Below are 17,651 nucleotides of genomic sequence, written 5' to 3' on the forward strand. Positions count from 1 at the left end.
CGGTGTTTCTGTAGCCGACGGAATGATTGTCGTCGGTGTCTTGTATTCTGTAGCCGACAGGTATATAATTTGTAGCGGACATAATGTTTGTGGCCGATGAAGTCCTTCCGGAGGGTTCGGCAGATAGTATTTATATCCCATCCGGGATCATTGTAAAGCATCATTAATCTTCTACTATCATTGATCTTATGAAGCGTAATGTATGTCTGGCATATGTGCATATAATTCTGCTATTCTGTTCCATTGTCTGTATGCGTTGATTTCTTTACCAGTACGGTAAACATAATCATCTTGCTCCTTTCATTCTGTTCATTCTTCATGTTTGTTCTTTGCTCCTTTTTCCACGTGTGAAGATGGTTAATGGCTTGAAAATTGAGGACAGATTAGAGGGATGTTTGAACTTTTCTTCTTGGAAACCAAGAGTGCTGATAGCTCTCGAAGAAAATGTGCTCAAATATATAAAGTCTGATGTTAAAGAACCAGTAGATGCTGCTGGTAAAGCTCAATGGAAGAAGAACAAAGTTATGGACAAAAAGATGATGATTGACTCTATCAGAGATCAATTGATTCCAGTGATTTCAAAGTTGGAATTTTCAAGAAAAATGTTCAATGTTTAATAATACCAGTAGGGCTCTTTCTCTTAGGCATCAATTGCTGCACATTAAGATGTCAAAAGGAGAAACTGAAATTTCCTATTTCTTGAAAATTTTGGAACTCAAAGATCAACGTTCTGCTATTGGCGAGATTTTTGGTGACCGAGACCTTGTTATGTTAGCAATGAATGGTCTTCCTCACTCTTGGAAGTCATTCATTCAAGGCATGAGTGGAAGAGATGAGCTTCCAAAGTTTGATCAATTAAGGGCTGATTGCATTCAAAAAGAATGTAAGTTCGAAGCAAGAGGTAGTAGTCATAGAAGTCTCCATTAAGATGATCATGTGCTTGCAGCCCTACATCAAAAGGCAAGGCAAAGAAAGAAAGCTTCAAAAGATTTAAAGATATGAGTTATAATTCAGCTCTTGAATTCAATAAAAAGAAAATAGATATTTCTTGAATTCAGTTCTTTAGGTGTGATAAATTTGGTCACTTTGCAAGAGGCCGTAATGTGAGATCAAAACCTTCTCATGGATCTGTTGTTGCAGATGTGGAGAAATCTTCTCCTCAGAAGGAGTCTTGCAGTAATTCTGAAGGTTTTCTTTTTATTTCTGCACTTTCTAGTAATATTCCTACAAACACTGATACTTGGCTAATCGACAATGGTGCATCTCGTCACATTACTTTATTCAAAGAACATCTCTCTGATATGAAGGAAAAGGATTCTCACTTGCAAGTCATCATTGGTGATGATGCTAATTATTCAGTAAAAGGTGTTGGCTCTACATCTTTTGAATTGGATTCTAGTATTGATCTTCATTTAAGTGAAGTGTTAGTTGTTCTTGGAATAAAAAGAAATCTCATTTCTATATCAGCCTTAGAGGACAAAGGATATCATGTGACTTTTGCTAATGGTAAAGTTTGGGCATGGAAAAGAATTCTAATTTTAAATCAGCTCATGAAATCAGAGTTCGTTTTGACAGCCTTTACAAACTTTCTGCTTGTCCCCTACATACCCTTGCTCTAAATTCATCCGATTCATGTGAATTATGGCAAGAGATAAGTTATAATGCATGATATATTGTTATTGATGGAAACTACATTCAGTATTCTTAGCCACGTTTCAGTTTTACATGATTACAGAAGGATTGGACATGTGAAATTGAGTGAGAAACGAAAGTAGAGAAGGACACAGTCACATAGAACAGCTTGGTATGGATAGATGATGGAGAGTTAGAGGCTACAATGGTAGAGTTTGGTAATAGACATTCTAATGTGTCTAATCTGATCTTCTCAAAATTTTGAGTTTCAATATGTATGAGATATATATTGATAAAAATATATTAGACAGTGTGTTGGCTAGAACAGGGCAGTTCGTTATGATCGATTCGATATAGTTGGATAATCAATTTAGAGCATCAATTTGATGATTACTTATTGTAGAGCCGATTATGCATGATATTACTCTTGCCTAGCACATTGCGATTTGGTGATTTGATCGAAATATAGCGAAGGCCAACAAGTTTCATTATTTATCCTGTTTTGGGCAAACAAAGTTATGATTTTGAGTTTATGATCTCCTATATAAGATCAAGTTTTGAATGTGAAGGAGATGTATAGATATATGTGAATGTGAGAATATTAGTCTATGTAAAGTGATGCAGTTTTGATTTAGAGCTTCATTGTAATTGTTTAGGCATACTTGATGCTACTAGTCAGTTCGGTATTGGACTGTAAGTCCATTTTTGCTATGTAAAGTGGCTATATGCCTTCATTTAATTCGGTTTATGTAAATTGAGTAGTGAGCTCTAGGTTGTAAGCTTGAGTGCAAGTGCATTCCCATTTTTGTATTTATACCTTTAACAGGGTACTTATTACTGCAGAAGTGAGATATTTGTGGTATCATCCCCACCAGGTTTTTCCTTGATAAAAAATCATGGTGTTCATGTTGTTTGTAAAAACCCCTAGCCAGCTCCCAATTCAAATCTTGATGAACAGATTATTGTTTCAAAGTTTTCTAATTTTTTTGATCATATATCTGCTCTTTTGATATTTTGAAATATATAACTATTGAGACCATAAATTGCAAAAGTATAAACCTTTTCAAAACAATGCTTGTAATTTATTAAATTGAAAAGACTTATGTGTTATAGTAAGGGAAAATGACAATTAAATATTTCAGAACCTGTAGCTCGATTTCACAGCCCAAGAATGCATGCTGAAAACCGTTGCTCCCAGTCCAATAACAAATACCTGATCCTTCTTCCAATTGGCTGCCAGTAACCACATTTGGTATTACTCCGGTGCAGGCCGCACATGAACAATGTATAGGCTCAATTTTTGTAGGTAGTTGAACCACCCATCTCCAGTTACCTTACACACCTAGAGACCCAATAAACTCCAACAAAAAGGACACTAGATGCGGCTCCAGAATAGCACAGTGACAACCATCCTCCTTGCAGCAGTATAAACAATTAATAACAAGCCCTGAATTGGATTGTTGTGGTAATGTTTGTCCCTCTTTGTATCTATTTGCAGCTGAGACGGGATTGCACAATCACCTCCAACAGTAACGGTGACACCTCCAACAGAGCTTCAATTTGCTGCTGTATGCAATGAATAGTCCCACACCCACCCACAGCTATGGACTATTGAAACCCGTGACCAACCAATGAACCGAAGGCTCCAGGCAAAGTGCGTTAGCTTGTTTTACTGTCACAACTCAACACAGAGGTGTAAAGGCCGATGACTTTCACAATGATGCCATCTTCACACTTCAGAAAACACTCCCTTACTTTACCCATGTTTGCCAATACACAATGAGATTCACAGCTTCCAGATATCAGTACTTCCATCAACATAAACGTAGACTTACAATAGTAAGTCACAAGCCTACCCTTTCAAGATCTCCAATACAAGTTCTTAGCAAAAATGAGAATCTCAACACTTCCAGAATCAGTAACAAATTCTCCAAGCCACAGGAATATAGCAAGGAGACTTGGCAAATTGTTTATAACAACACAATTTGCAATGAAATTACCAGAACAATATCCGAGACACAAGAAACACAGATAGGAGATTTAGATAGTGAAATCACTATACATCAGCAGTGACTTCAAACATCAGAAACTTCAGAGACTCTTATACTTCAGCAAGGGCTCACAATTCAGACTCAGGAAAGCCACAAAGGCACAAAAAGTAAATGTATATTCAAGCGTGTCTTTCCCAATGAATAAGCTCTCATTTATAAGCTTTCGTTGGTAGAAGTTTCCATAAAAATCCACTTTAGAAATCGTGGAAGTTTCCCCAAAGAATTCAATACTAGAAACTTTCCAACTTACTTTTTAGAAATATCTCTTAAAGTCATTATTATAATAATATAAACATTATTATAATAATGCAACTTAGTGAATAATAAATAAATAAGAGCTCAGGAAATTATTAACTTGATTAATTACAGGTGATGACCAACTGCCAAGCCATCCACCACATTGCAAAAAATAGTAACTGCCCAAAATAGACTTACTAAAAATAGAAATTAATCAACTGAGACCCCCAAAACATCTTGTTAGCTCATGAGGGTTGCCATGATTAGCTAACTCTATCAACTACACAGACTAGCCAAAAATGGGGGCATTACATTGTTTATCTTATTTTCAGTTATTTGTGGATTTGGGCTACTTTATTGGTTTAAGAAAGTTAAGAATATTGTTACATCGATTAAACCCCCACCTAATCCCCCTCCCCCATTTGTTGCTCCCTAATCCTGACATTTTGATAATGCTTTATCTCCATGTGATTTTCTTCTTTTCCACTTTTATCTTGTGGACATTTGGAAGCAAAATGTCCAATTTCACTACAATTAAAATATTTAACTAGAAACTTTCCTTTATAGTCACTAGATTCTTTCGTTAGCTTCCTCGTGAAGAAATTTTCTTCTCCGTCTATTTCATTGCATGAACTCTCACTCATTTTGTTTGTTATGTTTTTCATCTTTCCTTATCCTTTAAGGAATGCCTCATTTTGTGATGGTTTGTCTTCAATCCTTATTTCATAGGTAGTGTCGATCCCATGCAACTTGTTCTTTTCAATGTATCTATCTTTTTCATTTCTTTGAGTGTACGAGAGAAAAGCGTCCAATTTTACCACAATTGAAACATTTAAATGGAAACTTTCCTTTGTATTCCATAGATTTTTCTTTAGCTTCCTCATGAAGAAAGCATTGTCTTCATTTGTTTCTTGCTTGAATGCTTGCTCATTTCATATGTTTTTCTTTTTACCTTTCTTGATGCTTTAAGGAATGCCTCCTTTTGCGATGGTTTGTCTTTAGTCCTCATTTCATAGGTAGTGTAGATCCCATGCAACTTGTTCTTTATCGTGTCTAGATTTTTCATTTCTTCGATTCCAAGAACTTTGGAATCAAATCTTAAGAGCAAAGATTTTAGAATCTTTTAAACAACTATGGCTTCCTCAACTTTTTCATCAATTCCTTCGATTGTATTTTGTGATCTCATCAACACAAAGCAAGAGACTATGTTCATCTCTTCTTTCATCTTTAGACTTTCAAATTGTGTTTGAAGGTATCAAAGCTTTTCTTTCTTCACTTTACCAACTCCTTTATAGATGTTCTTTAACTAATTCTATATGCCTTTATTGGTTGCAATGCATAACCTTCATGAACTTAGTTTTTAGATAATCCATAGAAAAGGTCATTTTTGGAGCCAAAAGCAATTAATAAATTAGTTTATGATGGCACTTTATTATATTTTAATTTTATATGTGGCAAGCTTCTTAAGTGAAGTTCATTTGGGAAACTTTGTGCCATTTGGAGATTATGAATATGAGCTTATTTGATGAGTAAAACATTTGATTATATGTTTATCTCTTTGCTTGTTGTCTTTGTGACAATTTCGAGTCTGTGGTATTGTGCCCTTGCTGAAGTATAAGGGTTAGATTCTGAGTTTATTTTGCAATTTGCTGCTAAGGTAAAGCAAATTGTAATCGCTTCTCTACTATATCTACGGTTATTGAGAAGTTGATTGAACAAGTGCTGAAGATTAGATTCTAGAGAACAAATTGAAGGCTGAATTATTAATTTTATGCTTTTATGTCTCGGTTGGGAGCTGAATCTGAGTGTTACAGGGCTGCCATTTCACCATAGGGCAGCAGTTTATCAACTGCAAGGTCATGTTCACCTAAAGAGGGTTTGTGTGACATTTCTAAGGGGTTGTGTTACAATTTTCAAGAGTTGCGTTCAATTTATATGGCCTACGATATATATTATTGGGGTTGTTGTAGCTTCACATTGGACTGCAAACTAAAGTCAAAGTCAATCTATATTTCCAAGTTCTTGGCATTTTAAATATTATTGTTGCTACTATTTGTTTGAAACATTGTTGGTAATGAATTAAAGTTGCAGCAAATTGTTTGTCTTTCATAATTATATAATTGCACAGTTCGTAGGGCAGAATTATGAATTAATGTTGGCATTCATACAAAAAATTTAATATTAAATTGATCTAAAATTGTAAGTGCCCAATTGCATTCTCTAGTGTAATTTCAAAAATCAGATTATCAAATTTGCAACAATAACAGTAAAGACTGCCGAACGTTTGACGAAATGTTAGATTATTGATTAGCAAAGGAAAATTGATGATTGTTACGGATATAGCCTATTGGAGTTATCACAGTGGTAGTAGAACGGTTTCTTGCCATCCTATGTAGTGGGAAAGTTATTTTATTTTCAGATTTGTTGTTGCATTTGGAGTGACCAGCACTTAACATTTTCTAGCCATGGACAGACATAGGAGGACTAGTAGTTCTAGAATTTGGTGGAGTAATGAGGAAGTTAGCAAGAAAATAAATGCTTTGTAGGAGAGTATGGAGAAACTGAAGTTTCATCAACAGAGGTTGGCGGAGAGCTTGTCGGATTTTGCGACTTTAGAAGGCCGACATCAAGGTTGCATGATTTTCGGAGCCAAAAGCAATTAATAAATTAGTTTATGATAACACTTTATTATATTTTAATTTATATGTGGGAAGCTTCCTAAGTGAAGTTCATTTGGGAAACTTTGTGCCATTTGGAGATTATAAATATGAGCTTATTTGATGAGTAAAGTATCCAATTATTTGTTTATCTCTTTGCTTGTTGTCTTTGTGACAATTCTAAGTCTGTGGTTTTGTGCTCTTGCTGAAGTATAAGCGTTAGATTCTGAGTTTATCTTGCAATTTTCTGCTGAGGTAAAGCAAATTGTAATTGCTTCTCTACTATATCTACTATTATTGAGAAGTTGATTGAACAAGTGCTGAAGATTGGATTCTGGATAACGAATTGAAGGCTGAATTATTAATTTTATGCTTCTACGTCTCGTCTGGGAGTTTAATCTGAGTGTTACAGGGCTGCCGTTTGACTATAGGGCAGCAGGTTATCAATTGCAAGGTCATGTTCACCTAAAGAGGGTTTGTGTGACATTTTTGAGGGGTTGTATTACAATTTTCAAGAGCTGCATTCAATTTATATGGCCTACAATATATATTATTGGGGTTGTTGTAGATTCACATTGGACTGCAAACTAAAGTCAAAGTCAATCTATATTTCTAGGTTCTTGGCATTTTAAATATTATTCTTGCTACTATTTGTTTGAAACATTGTTGGTAATGAATTAAAGCTACAGCAAATTGTTTGTCTTTCATAATTGTATAATTACACAGTACGTAAGGCAGGATTATGAATTAATGTTGGCATTCATACAAACTTTTTAATATTAAATTGATCTGAAATTGTAAGTGTCCAATTGCATTCTCTAGTGTAATTTTGAAAATCAGATTATCAAATTTGCAACAATAACAGTAAAGACTGCCAAATGTTTGACGAAATGTTAGACTATTGATAACAAAGGAAAATTGATGATTGTTATGGATATAGCCAGTTGGGGTTATTACACAACAATTCTTTTTAAAAACTTGATTAGATACAATAACGGTACTTTATAAAGATTAATCAACCACGCATGCGAGATCTAGCAAGTATGAATACAAATTAAGATTAACATAGAAACCCTAGAGGTAGAAAACCATGACAAAATATTGCTTGTATTAATCTTACATATACAAACTTCGTGGGCACTAATCTACAAGAGGAACCATTCCTTACATTATAAGGCATCCTCATCACTAATTCCTGTAGATACATTCATTTATGGTCATTTAGAACATCGTTAACCCAGTAGTTGACATTACTACCAAATCCTCTAGCATTTTTAATCAATTGTAGGTTCAAAAAGGATTATACAAAAAACTATAACATTGGATTGCATGTAATGGAATGACATGAAATTAAATATAATTTATCAATATTCTAAATATGATTTTTAGTTTTAAACATGTGCAAGATTAGCTTCAAGTGCCTTATCATCACCGATTCCTTACCAACAAAGTCATAAGGAGAAAAGCAATCACAATCACAAAGTAAAGCATAGCACTCAACTGAGGTTAATGTACTTGGCCCTACCTTCGCAGATTTTAAGCCCTCATATTCCCAGAAATACATCCATTCTTAGTAATCCACATCAAATTTTAAAGCCCCACTTATAAATCTTAAAATAATTCGTATTTTGGCTTATAAAAGTTTAAGTAGAATAATTTACTAGACATTTGAATGCAACTAAGATATGATAAGAAGATTGATAAGTGTAAACCTATGAATTCCTTGGATCCACTAAAGCATTCAAATAGAAAGTAAAAATAGCATATAAATGGCAATAGAAGTAATGTCTTATATTTGATTTACTGAAAGAATCACAAAGCCATCACAAATTTTGACACATAATTTTTTTTTGCATTAGTCAAACATCAAAAACAATGCAAATGGCTTGGGTAAACCTCAACACTTTTAAGCTTGCCTAAATCATGAAGAGATACCAGTTCCTTTGATGCTGAAAGAATTTGTATTTATAGCATTTTGTCTGGTTGCTTGAATCCACATGGAAAATCCAATTGAGATCGAATATCATCAATGCAAGAAATCCATTCAGGATTGGGTATCATTAATGCTATGTGAAGAATAAACTGAAATCCTAGAAATTGATTGAAATGGTGAATTGGAGCATGCACAAAAATTAGTGATGTAGAAAACACCTTATTAAGAACAATGTTCTGCGACTGTTTAAAGCACATTTGATTCCATGGCATTAAGATAGACAACTATTTCTAGGCAAGAAGAACCCTTTTAGCGCGATTATAACATCAAATCTGGTCATTAATGGCGATTTAGGCCTAAGTTGCTGATTCAGGTTCGGTTCCAAGTTCGAAGTTTGAGAACTAGTTCACAAGTTTGACAAAATTTTGGAAAAGGGTTTGGGTTCATTAGTACAAAAACATGTAAAAATTATATATATATATATATATATATATATGAAGCATGAGTTAAAATTAGAATGTAGCTTAGTAGCATAATAAACACATTTAAACAACAAAAACTTTAAAACACCTTTTCCAGCCATTGCAAGCTTGCAAATGTGTACGAATGATGCACAAACACTTGAAGAACACCAACAAATCAATCTTCAAACTCCTCCTTGCACAACCAGATACTTGCTCAAAATCTTATGTGCTCTCCCTTAAGACAAAATAACCTGCTTAGAAACATAAAATGATAACGAGAGGGCACAAAAGCAATTCATAACAACCTTTAGGTTTTATGGATGCCAAAAAACAATTAAATCTTGCTCAAAATACACTTTACCAGCCGTCTGTGGGGCCTAGTTCTGTTGTGAGGTTTTCACACATTGCCCCAAAATCTTGGGGACCCCCTTTTTAATCGCCTTTAGGGCCAGTGGAGAAGGTTAGATGTATTTTTCACCCGGTTTCAACTTGATTTTCCAGAGCTATCAGTTCTATCCTTAGGCCGAATAAGTTCAAAATTGATTTCAACTTGGCAGGATAAGGTTGTGAATTTTGTACTTAGACGATTTCTTTTGAAAATTTGGATTTAATTGTAAATTTGAATGATTTTCAAATAAGGAAATTTTTCGTTAGACTTAGGTTCTTGGAAAATCTTATTTTTTTTGGTGAAATAGAATTTAATTTTGTAAGATTAAGTTAAATTGCAAAATCGATTTTTACTCTAGAGGCAATTTTATTTTTTTGTCATAAAATTTTAATTATTTAGCAAAATCGATTTAGAGGAAAATTGCAAAAATTGGCTTTAATAGATTAAATTTGCCTTGAAAGCTTTTGGTATTTAATGAAATTGGTAAATTAATATTAAGAAATGGCTTTTGGTTAGCCAAAATTCAACTTCAAGGATGTATTAATTAGCAAACCATCATTAAATAGAAATTTTTAGCATCCCCAAGGCACCATTCAATTTCGTTTTGCAATTTGTGGTTAATTAGTAAATTAAAAGTGCAGTTTTCATTTTAGAAAATTAAAATTTTGGCAAAGTATTTAAAGTGGGCCACTAACTTAGCTTTAATTTTGGTTTTTTTTTTCTCTATAGGACCAAGTCGGCTAGCCTGGGAGGAAGGTGAAAGCTGCTATAAAGGGAGTCCCCTCCCATTTCATTTTCATCAATTCATTTGCTCCTCATGCTTGGGCGAATTTGAAGCAAGGGCAGATTTCCAGACTTGGGCGAAATTGGTGGAAGGCAGTTTTTTGGCGATTTTTGGGCAATTTCTCCATTGCCATTGTTGGGCGATTTGTCTAAGGGCCAGATTTTTTGCGTTTTTGGGGATTTTTGCTCCACTTTGTGGGCTGCGATTTGTGCCCTAGGTGGCAGATTTTACAGATTTTGCTCCTTCTTTGCTTGGGCGAATTTTGTGGAAGGGCAGATTTTTTTTCATGCTTAGCCGAATTTTGTGGGAGCCGAATTTTGTGGGGGCCGAAATATGTGGAAGACAAAATTCTGATTTTCTAGAGGGTCTGCAATTTTTATATCAAATTTGGGCAATTTTGTTGGGAGAAGAGATACATATGAAAGTTTGATTTTTGCATAGAAGGCAAGTGTTGGATAAGCTTAGAGGCTTTGTTTTCTAATTTGCAAAGGGATTTGTAATTCTTTGATGTCATATCCCGGGTTTCGAAAAGTTGCTGTAAGATTATTAGTTAAGGTGAAAGTCATCATCTAGAGTTGCAAGGAGTGCTTAAGCTGACATCCATTCTTTCGCTCTTTTCTAAGAATTGCACTACTTGGTTCTTCTTGCCTTTTGGTCCACCACTCTACCATCCCGTAATAGGGCGACGAGCATGGAGGATGATAGTGCAAGTAAGAATCCCAAGCGGGCAAACGCTAAGAAAGACAAAGAGGATATGACGCCCAAAACTTCCTTCTTCTCGAAAATGAAGAAAATAACCGATACTAATATCGCTACAATGGACATGATACGGATGAGGGACAGACTAAAGGAAGGACAATCCCCCTTGGCAAAGAGGATATAGAAGAGCGGAATTGTACATGCAGCAGCTTTTCCTCCTACTTTGCCTTGTCCGGAATTGATTATGGAGTGTGCATCCAGATTTGATCTAGACAGTAAATCCATCATTTTTGGCGAAGGAAAGAGAGTGTTGGCCAACATTGGCGAACAAGCAATTGAAGAGACATTTAATATTCCTCAGATCAAGGGCATGACAGTTGTAATGGTGGATCAGGCGGCCAAATCATTTCAAGGTAACCAAGAGGCCTACTTCTCACATCTAAAGCGGAATTGGATACACGAAGGAAGGAAAGGAGTTAACAAATCAACAAGACTTACAGTGGTAGATTTCAAGCCGGAATATGGCGATCTCATTGTTCTTCTCAGCCGGATCATGGGCCTAGCTCAAGCTATGCAATTCGAAAACTGGATGTACTTCTTCATTGATGAAATTGAAAAGGGAAAAGGAAAATTTGATTGGGCTAGGATCATAAGTGAAAATTTAGAGTTGCAACTTAGGACAGTTCAAAACCAAAGGCAATTCTACATGGGATCCTATCTGTTTTACTTAATTGCTAGATTGTATGAGAGTCCGGGACTTAGGGCCTTAGGAGAGATTGGTAATGGGCCGGGGCAATATTTGGTGCATGAATGCTATCCGCAGCTTCATTTGCACAATAACAAGGATTACAAGATGTTTTGCGATGCATTCGCCATGAAGACAGTAAGGGTATTACAAGGGGCGCCTGCTAAGAGACTTTCATCGGAAGCAGAAGCAAGGATTAAGAAGTTTGGGAGTTGGTTCATCCAATTCCCGCAATTCACATACATTAGAGTGGCAGGAAGTACAGTTTGTCCCAAGAGGCTTCCAAGATACCCGCCCGACAAGGTAGTTTTGATGGAATTGGCTAGGCAGCTTGAGCACTATGATAGAGTAATGAGGAATGAGGGGAAAACAGGCGTTTCCTTCTCAATTATAATTGGCAATGATAGTTGCCCAAATCGGGCCGCCTTTGAGGCTACGGAAAAGGAATTGGAGTGGTATCATCTAGGATGGTACAGAGCAAGGCAAGGATTCGACCCTGTTGGTCTTATCAAGGCATCTCATGAAAGCGAATTTAAGCATGTTCCCACTATAGAGGACTTTTGGGCCAATGCAAAGGATGATTTTCACGCGAGAAAGCTAGCTTTCTCGAGATTGTCGGTGAACATGATGAGAGATATCAGATGGAGAGGCCTTGATATTCCCGATCAATTGGAGGATGATCGTAGTGTGTTGAGAGAAGACTATGAGACAGTAGTTGGAACAGAGTTGAATCCAGTGGATTGGGACGATCATCAGGATCCTTCCTTGGAGGCAGTCACAAGGACAGTAGATTTGCATACCGAGTCGTGGTATAATGCCAAGTTGAGAAAGCTACAAAGACAAAAGGTTCTCCTTACTTATGAGATGATGAAACCGAAGGAAGGTCTAGTAGAATCAATCGGACAGAAGGGTGAAGGAAGTGGCCGGCAATCGGAGGTAGTTAGAAATAGCAAGAAGAGGGCTTTGGAGGTAGAGAAGAGCCAAGAACGTTCGGAACCTCCAACCAAGAGACAGCGGGCAGCGCCGTCAAGGGCTTTTATTGGGTTTGCAAAGGAATATGAGAAGGATCACGAAAGGATATTACAAGCAGCAAACAGCGTGGCAAAGTCAGCAGAACTCCAAGCGAAGCACACACCTTGTCCTCCTATGGAAGAAGTTAACGAAAGGCTAGCTAAGTTCATTGCCTTAGCTAAAAGAACAAAAGAAAAAGGAAGAATTATATTAGAAGATCATCTTATGTAAGCCCAAGTGGCAACTTTCTCTTTCTTCTAGAATAGGACAAGTGTTTGTTTCTGATTGGCCACCATTTTGGTGCCTTCTCATTGGTTGCCACTTTTGCACTTTTTTCATTGGTCCATTGATGAGGTGGCATCTTCTCATTGGCCGATGGGGTGGCAACCCTACTTAGGGTTTTTGGATCCAATCTGGATCGTCGATCTTGTTTTGATCTCTACCGTCCATTGTATTTTGGACCTCTATATAAGGCCATTGGCTCTCATTTGTAAAAGAGGAGGGGTTGGAGAAATTGTTGTGAAAATAATACCAAAGTGCTCTCTTTTTCATTGCATGTTGACTAAGAACATTGGGTGTTATTGCATGTTTTCTACTTCCACATAGTTAAATTTTCTTTTCAAGTTGAAGCAATTTCATTTCAAGTTGTTAGAGTAAGAGTAAAATAAAATGGATAGTTGCATGGTAGCTTTGGTAGATGTTTGATAGGGGTCAACACTAGGCCACTAGCATCCTAGCGGCTGGTTGGGAGGCTTTGTGTGGTGATCTAGTTTACTTTCCTTTGAAGCGTTGCATCTATGGAGGTAGGGCCGCTGGTTAGCCTTCATTAGATTCGATCCCCGTCCATCTGCTAACCTCCCATTCTTAGGAGTAGGAGTAGTTGAGTAGCCAAATTTCATGCTTAGAAGAGGTTAGTTAGAGAAGTAAACCAAAACATCGGCATTCTCACCTTCCATTGCCATTCACCCTACATTGCCATCATCGCGCCATCAACATCATCTAGCATTCACACCGAACCACCATCTCCATTTTCTCACCAAGATCCAAATTTTTCTCAAACAAGAAAACGTAAGGCCGCCTATGTGATTACCAGCAAATCACATTGATAAAACTGAGCGAGTATCCAACGGTGTAAGGAACATTGGAGTTATACTCATGTCCCATGAGAGATAACTTTTCAAGAGAGGAATTGTGTATTTGATATTCTGTATCAAGCATCCAATTACTAATATGTTATGTAGTGACACAAAACTCGCATCAACAAGTTCGCTGCGGGTTTGAATTTGGTTTGAAAGTATGGAGTTGGTTCGAACCCAATCAAACCAGTAGTGCAAAAATTGCACCCTGGTCGAACCAAGTTCAAACCGGACCCGAACTTTCTTGGGTGCGGGGGGATCTGTGCAACTTAGATTTAGGCACATAAGTGGGAATGAATAGAGCAAAATCTGAGAGTTTTTTGGATCTGTAGTTGGCAGTAACTCATAACTTATTCTACTACTAGGGATCAAGGATTGTTATGCCTCATGCTTAAAGCAAACAAATAAAAGTATCTCCACATCTCTGACACCAAATGACATAAAGAAAGTTGTTAGGAATCGGGGATACCTCATAACTCATTCCACTTTCTAGTACCAAAGTTTAGAAGTAAGGCATGCTTCATGCTTTATGCAAACATATAGGGATATATCTTACTTGGGAGGACCCATACAATAAGTTATTGGGAGTTGAGGATCAGAGATACCAATTCATTGCTCAAAGTATGTAAACTAGGGTTATTCTCATCTTGTGACCCAAAAGGGTGAACGATATGAAATGTCACCGATCAAGGTTGGTTCATAACTCCTACCAATATTGAGATTTCATGATGCCTCTTACAAAGTAGTACCCAAACAAGGATGTGTTTGAACTCTCAATCTCGATGAGATAACGCAATGTAAGTGTCAAGGATATGGGTTTTGGGACACTTCATATCTTGTGCCACATTACGAGTATACATTGATCTCCAACTTTGAAGATGCATACAGAGGAAAACGTTGGAAGATAGAGATCAGAGGTACTAGGGAAAAGGTCCAAGGTGAAGGAATGGCCAAAACCTTGGCTTCAAAAAGATATGCATAAGGAAACATTGAAAGTTGGGGAGAAAAAATACCAAAAGGTAATTGGGTAAAAGAATGGCCAAAACTCTGACTCTAAAAAGTAATTTAGTGCAAAAGGTTGAAGTCAGAGATTGGAGTAGAGCATTTTGGTAATATATAGTCCAATATTCTGATAAAGGGAAATGTGGGGTTAAGGAAAAGGGGATGTTGAGAAGGAAAACTATGAAATTTTGACAAGGAAAAAGGGGTTAAGAATGGGGAAAAAATCAAAGGTTGTTCCCCAAATGGAAAATCCTGATATCCTAACAGGGACAAAGCCAAACAGTGAACTTGGGAAAGTTATATTAGAAAGGGAAACTCTAAAAGGGATGCAGGGAAGGGAATCTCTGAAGCTTTTTAACTTGCCTACACTTGAAATGACCAGAAAATATCCCAATCAATTTTTATTTTCTTTTGGATTTTCATGACTTCTGACACTTATAGGCACATGGGGGACAACACAGGACAACACTCGGTAACAATTTGCCAACTGGAGTCCTGCTTAGACTCTCAGATTGGTTAAAAATGGTGGGTTAGAACAAGGTGACTGCAACAAAGTGAGCAAGGAGTTAAGATTGTTTGCGTTTTGATCATGCAAAACATGGCTTCAACACAATACTTCTGGTCACTAATATCATTGTAAATTAGACAAAACATTTTTTTGCCAGTGACAAAAAATTAAAATGTAAAAGACTAGAAGCTGCTCTTGAGCAAACAATCCTACTGATCACTAGGTATTCTGAAGTAAACTATAGCTTTTCCGCAGAATACACACGTGAATGTGTGTGTGTGTAAAGCTGGTGAATGTGTTGAGATCATTAAATTATTGGTTTGTCTCTCCTTCAAAGTCATTGAGGGTTTTGGAGAAGTTCTCTGATAGAAAATTGTCACCAATACTTACACTTATCTCCACATACTTGACAATATTTAAGTATCAAAGAATTCAAAAGGTAGTTTCTTGACAGGTTGCACCCCAAACTCTACTAGAACTAATAATGCCCTAAATTGTATGATGAGTGATAAATTCTTTTGCAGGTTCCTCAATTTGTAGAAGCCATTTCCTACATCATTGCAAATGTAGATGGATTATCCATGTAACTGGTGTCTTAAGAAATGATACAGACAGACAAATTTATAAACCCAAGACATGCTAAAGGCAGAAAGTTCTAATATAAAATACCTAACATTCAGGTGGTTGTAACAGAGATGTCTAGTTGGTTACAGATAAAATAAACCGTAATGCTCTGACATAGACAGAAGTGTTCCATACCGTAGAAGATACCGTAGAAGACACTTGTGAATGCCTTGAGCTAAACCCTTAACCTTGAACTGTCAATTGATTAAAGCTGTATCAGAAGCAATCCAGAAAAATTATATCAAAATGTCCCGTGGGTAACTTTGTTTTGCTAGTCCACAAACAATTTCAAGATATCTTGTAAGTTGTTACAATTATCTAGCATATTTTTGTGCCATTACCATGCAGTTTTCTTGTAATGAAATTCAACTATCCGTTAAAACTAAAAAACATTTCTTCTGCAAGAAATATTTAGAGGAAGGAAAAATGACTAAAAGATAGTAAGACTACATGAGAACCTTTATAGAATAGTGTCTTATTAAGATACTTAGGTACCATTGGGCAACACTTAAATAACATTTTAGAAAAAATATATAGAAACTGTGTTGCTAATAGAATGTATTTAATCTGTTTCATAATGAACAATTTCCTGCAGGTTGAGGCAGCCATTTTTTATCCTGGCATGCGGCCTACTGCACTAAGAATCCGTCTGAGGTGTGTAAGATGGCTGGCTGTAGTTCCTTCCTCTATTACCATTACAGTTCATTGTCAAACAAATTTATCTTACTTCTTTTCCTGTTAGAGTGAGAGGGACAACTACAGGTGCAAACAATCGGCTGGATCTTGTTTCCCTTGTGACTAGTGGGGTAAGTGGTAATGATGTTGAAGAGGAGAATGTGCCAGAGATATGGCCAGAAGAAAATGAAACTGATGTACCTGCAGTTTCTCATCAAAGGGGATTAGCTTCCTTAGTATTTGTACCATTTGAAGAGGTAATAATGACTTCTTTTGTCATTGTTTCCAATGTTTCTGTCTTACAACTGTTGAGTTATGTTGCTGACTTATATTTACAGGTTGACACGTCAGATCTGAATTTGCCAGTGGACAAAATGGATTACTTTGTCCCAGGCTAATCTAGCAGACAAATCTAAAGTTCACTCTCAGATGTGATCTGTTCATCCATGTTGCAATAATTGAAATTCGTAGTAGTATCTTTTTTGACTTTGTGCTTCCAAACTCCATTGATTTTCTCTGGACTGTATCTGGGTATGATCCTGAAAAATGGAGTTCTTCATGAAACTTATTTGGATAAGCAAGCAAGTGGAACCCATATGTTGAAAATTCATGTCTTGTACAGTCATATAATTCTGTTAATTTTTATATGAAAGCAATAAAAACCATTTTAAAAAAAAATCTTTGTGTGAATTGAATCCCCCCAAAATATTTATTGGTGTAATTTACTTTAAGAGTCAGACTAAAGTACCATTTACGGATATTTTACATTTCAGCACATTATGAAATCTCAGATTACATCTAAAATATGTTGCTCTCGACAGGCCATTTTTCTTGTATTTAATTTCAGGTTGCTTGAGGCCTCAAATGGATGCTTAAAGATTATTTGCTAAGCGTGATAATATTTGCATGGAATGTATATATTCAATTGGTTTTTTACGTATCTTTAAACTAATGAGCATGTATATCTGTTAATGCTCAGTTTTAGCATTTGTAATTAAAACTTGATTATACACCTCATTCACTAAAACCATTGTTCAAAGCACTTAATTATAGTGTACATTCTCCAGGCTCATATCTATGTATGTGTACATGTCTATGCTTATAT

At 36.2% G+C, this 17,651-nt stretch overlaps 2 protein-coding genes across 2 annotated transcripts; both read left to right on the forward strand.

Moving 5' to 3' along the window:
* The first annotated feature begins 666 nt into the window (after positions 1-666).
* LOC149548189 (uncharacterized) lies at positions 667-1,619 on the forward strand. The gene is made up of 2 exons (XM_089794234.1): positions 667-883; positions 1,141-1,619. The coding sequence occupies exons 1-2, from the start codon at positions 667-669 to the stop codon at positions 1,617-1,619; spliced, it is 696 nt and encodes a 231-aa protein (XP_089650360.1).
* Positions 1,620-16,378: 14,759 nt separating this feature from the next.
* Positions 16,379-17,224, forward strand: LOC149548190 (F-box protein 7-like). The gene is made up of 3 exons (XM_089792232.1): positions 16,379-16,525; positions 16,614-16,803; positions 16,885-17,224. The coding sequence occupies exons 1-3, from the start codon at positions 16,428-16,430 to the stop codon at positions 16,942-16,944; spliced, it is 348 nt and encodes a 115-aa protein (XP_089648358.1). The 5' UTR covers positions 16,379-16,427; the 3' UTR covers positions 16,945-17,224.
* Positions 17,225-17,651: the final 427 nt, after the last annotated feature.

Source organism: Cupressus sempervirens, chromosome 7 (assembly GCF_028749045.1).
Source record: "Cupressus sempervirens isolate cs-2001-9-10 chromosome 7, ASM2874904v1, whole genome shotgun sequence".
In the NCBI taxonomy this organism is placed as follows: Eukaryota; Viridiplantae; Streptophyta; class Pinopsida; order Cupressales; family Cupressaceae; genus Cupressus; species Cupressus sempervirens.

Coding starts and splice junctions, on each gene's coding strand:
- LOC149548189 (XM_089794234.1), top strand. CDS start 667: ATGTCAAAAGGAGAAACTGAAATTTCCTATTTCTTGAAAATTTTGGAA. Junction 884..1,140: donor TGATTGCATTCAAAAAGAAT/GTAAGTTCGAAG, acceptor CTGTTGTTGCAG/ATGTGGAGAAATCTTCTCCT.
- LOC149548190 (XM_089792232.1), top strand. CDS start 16,428: ATGTATTTAATCTGTTTCATAATGAACAATTTCCTGCAGGTTGAGGCA. Junction 16,526..16,613: donor GCACTAAGAATCCGTCTGAG/GTGTGTAAGATG, acceptor TTTTCCTGTTAG/AGTGAGAGGGACAACTACAG. Junction 16,804..16,884: donor TATTTGTACCATTTGAAGAG/GTAATAATGACT, acceptor TTATATTTACAG/GTTGACACGTCAGATCTGAA.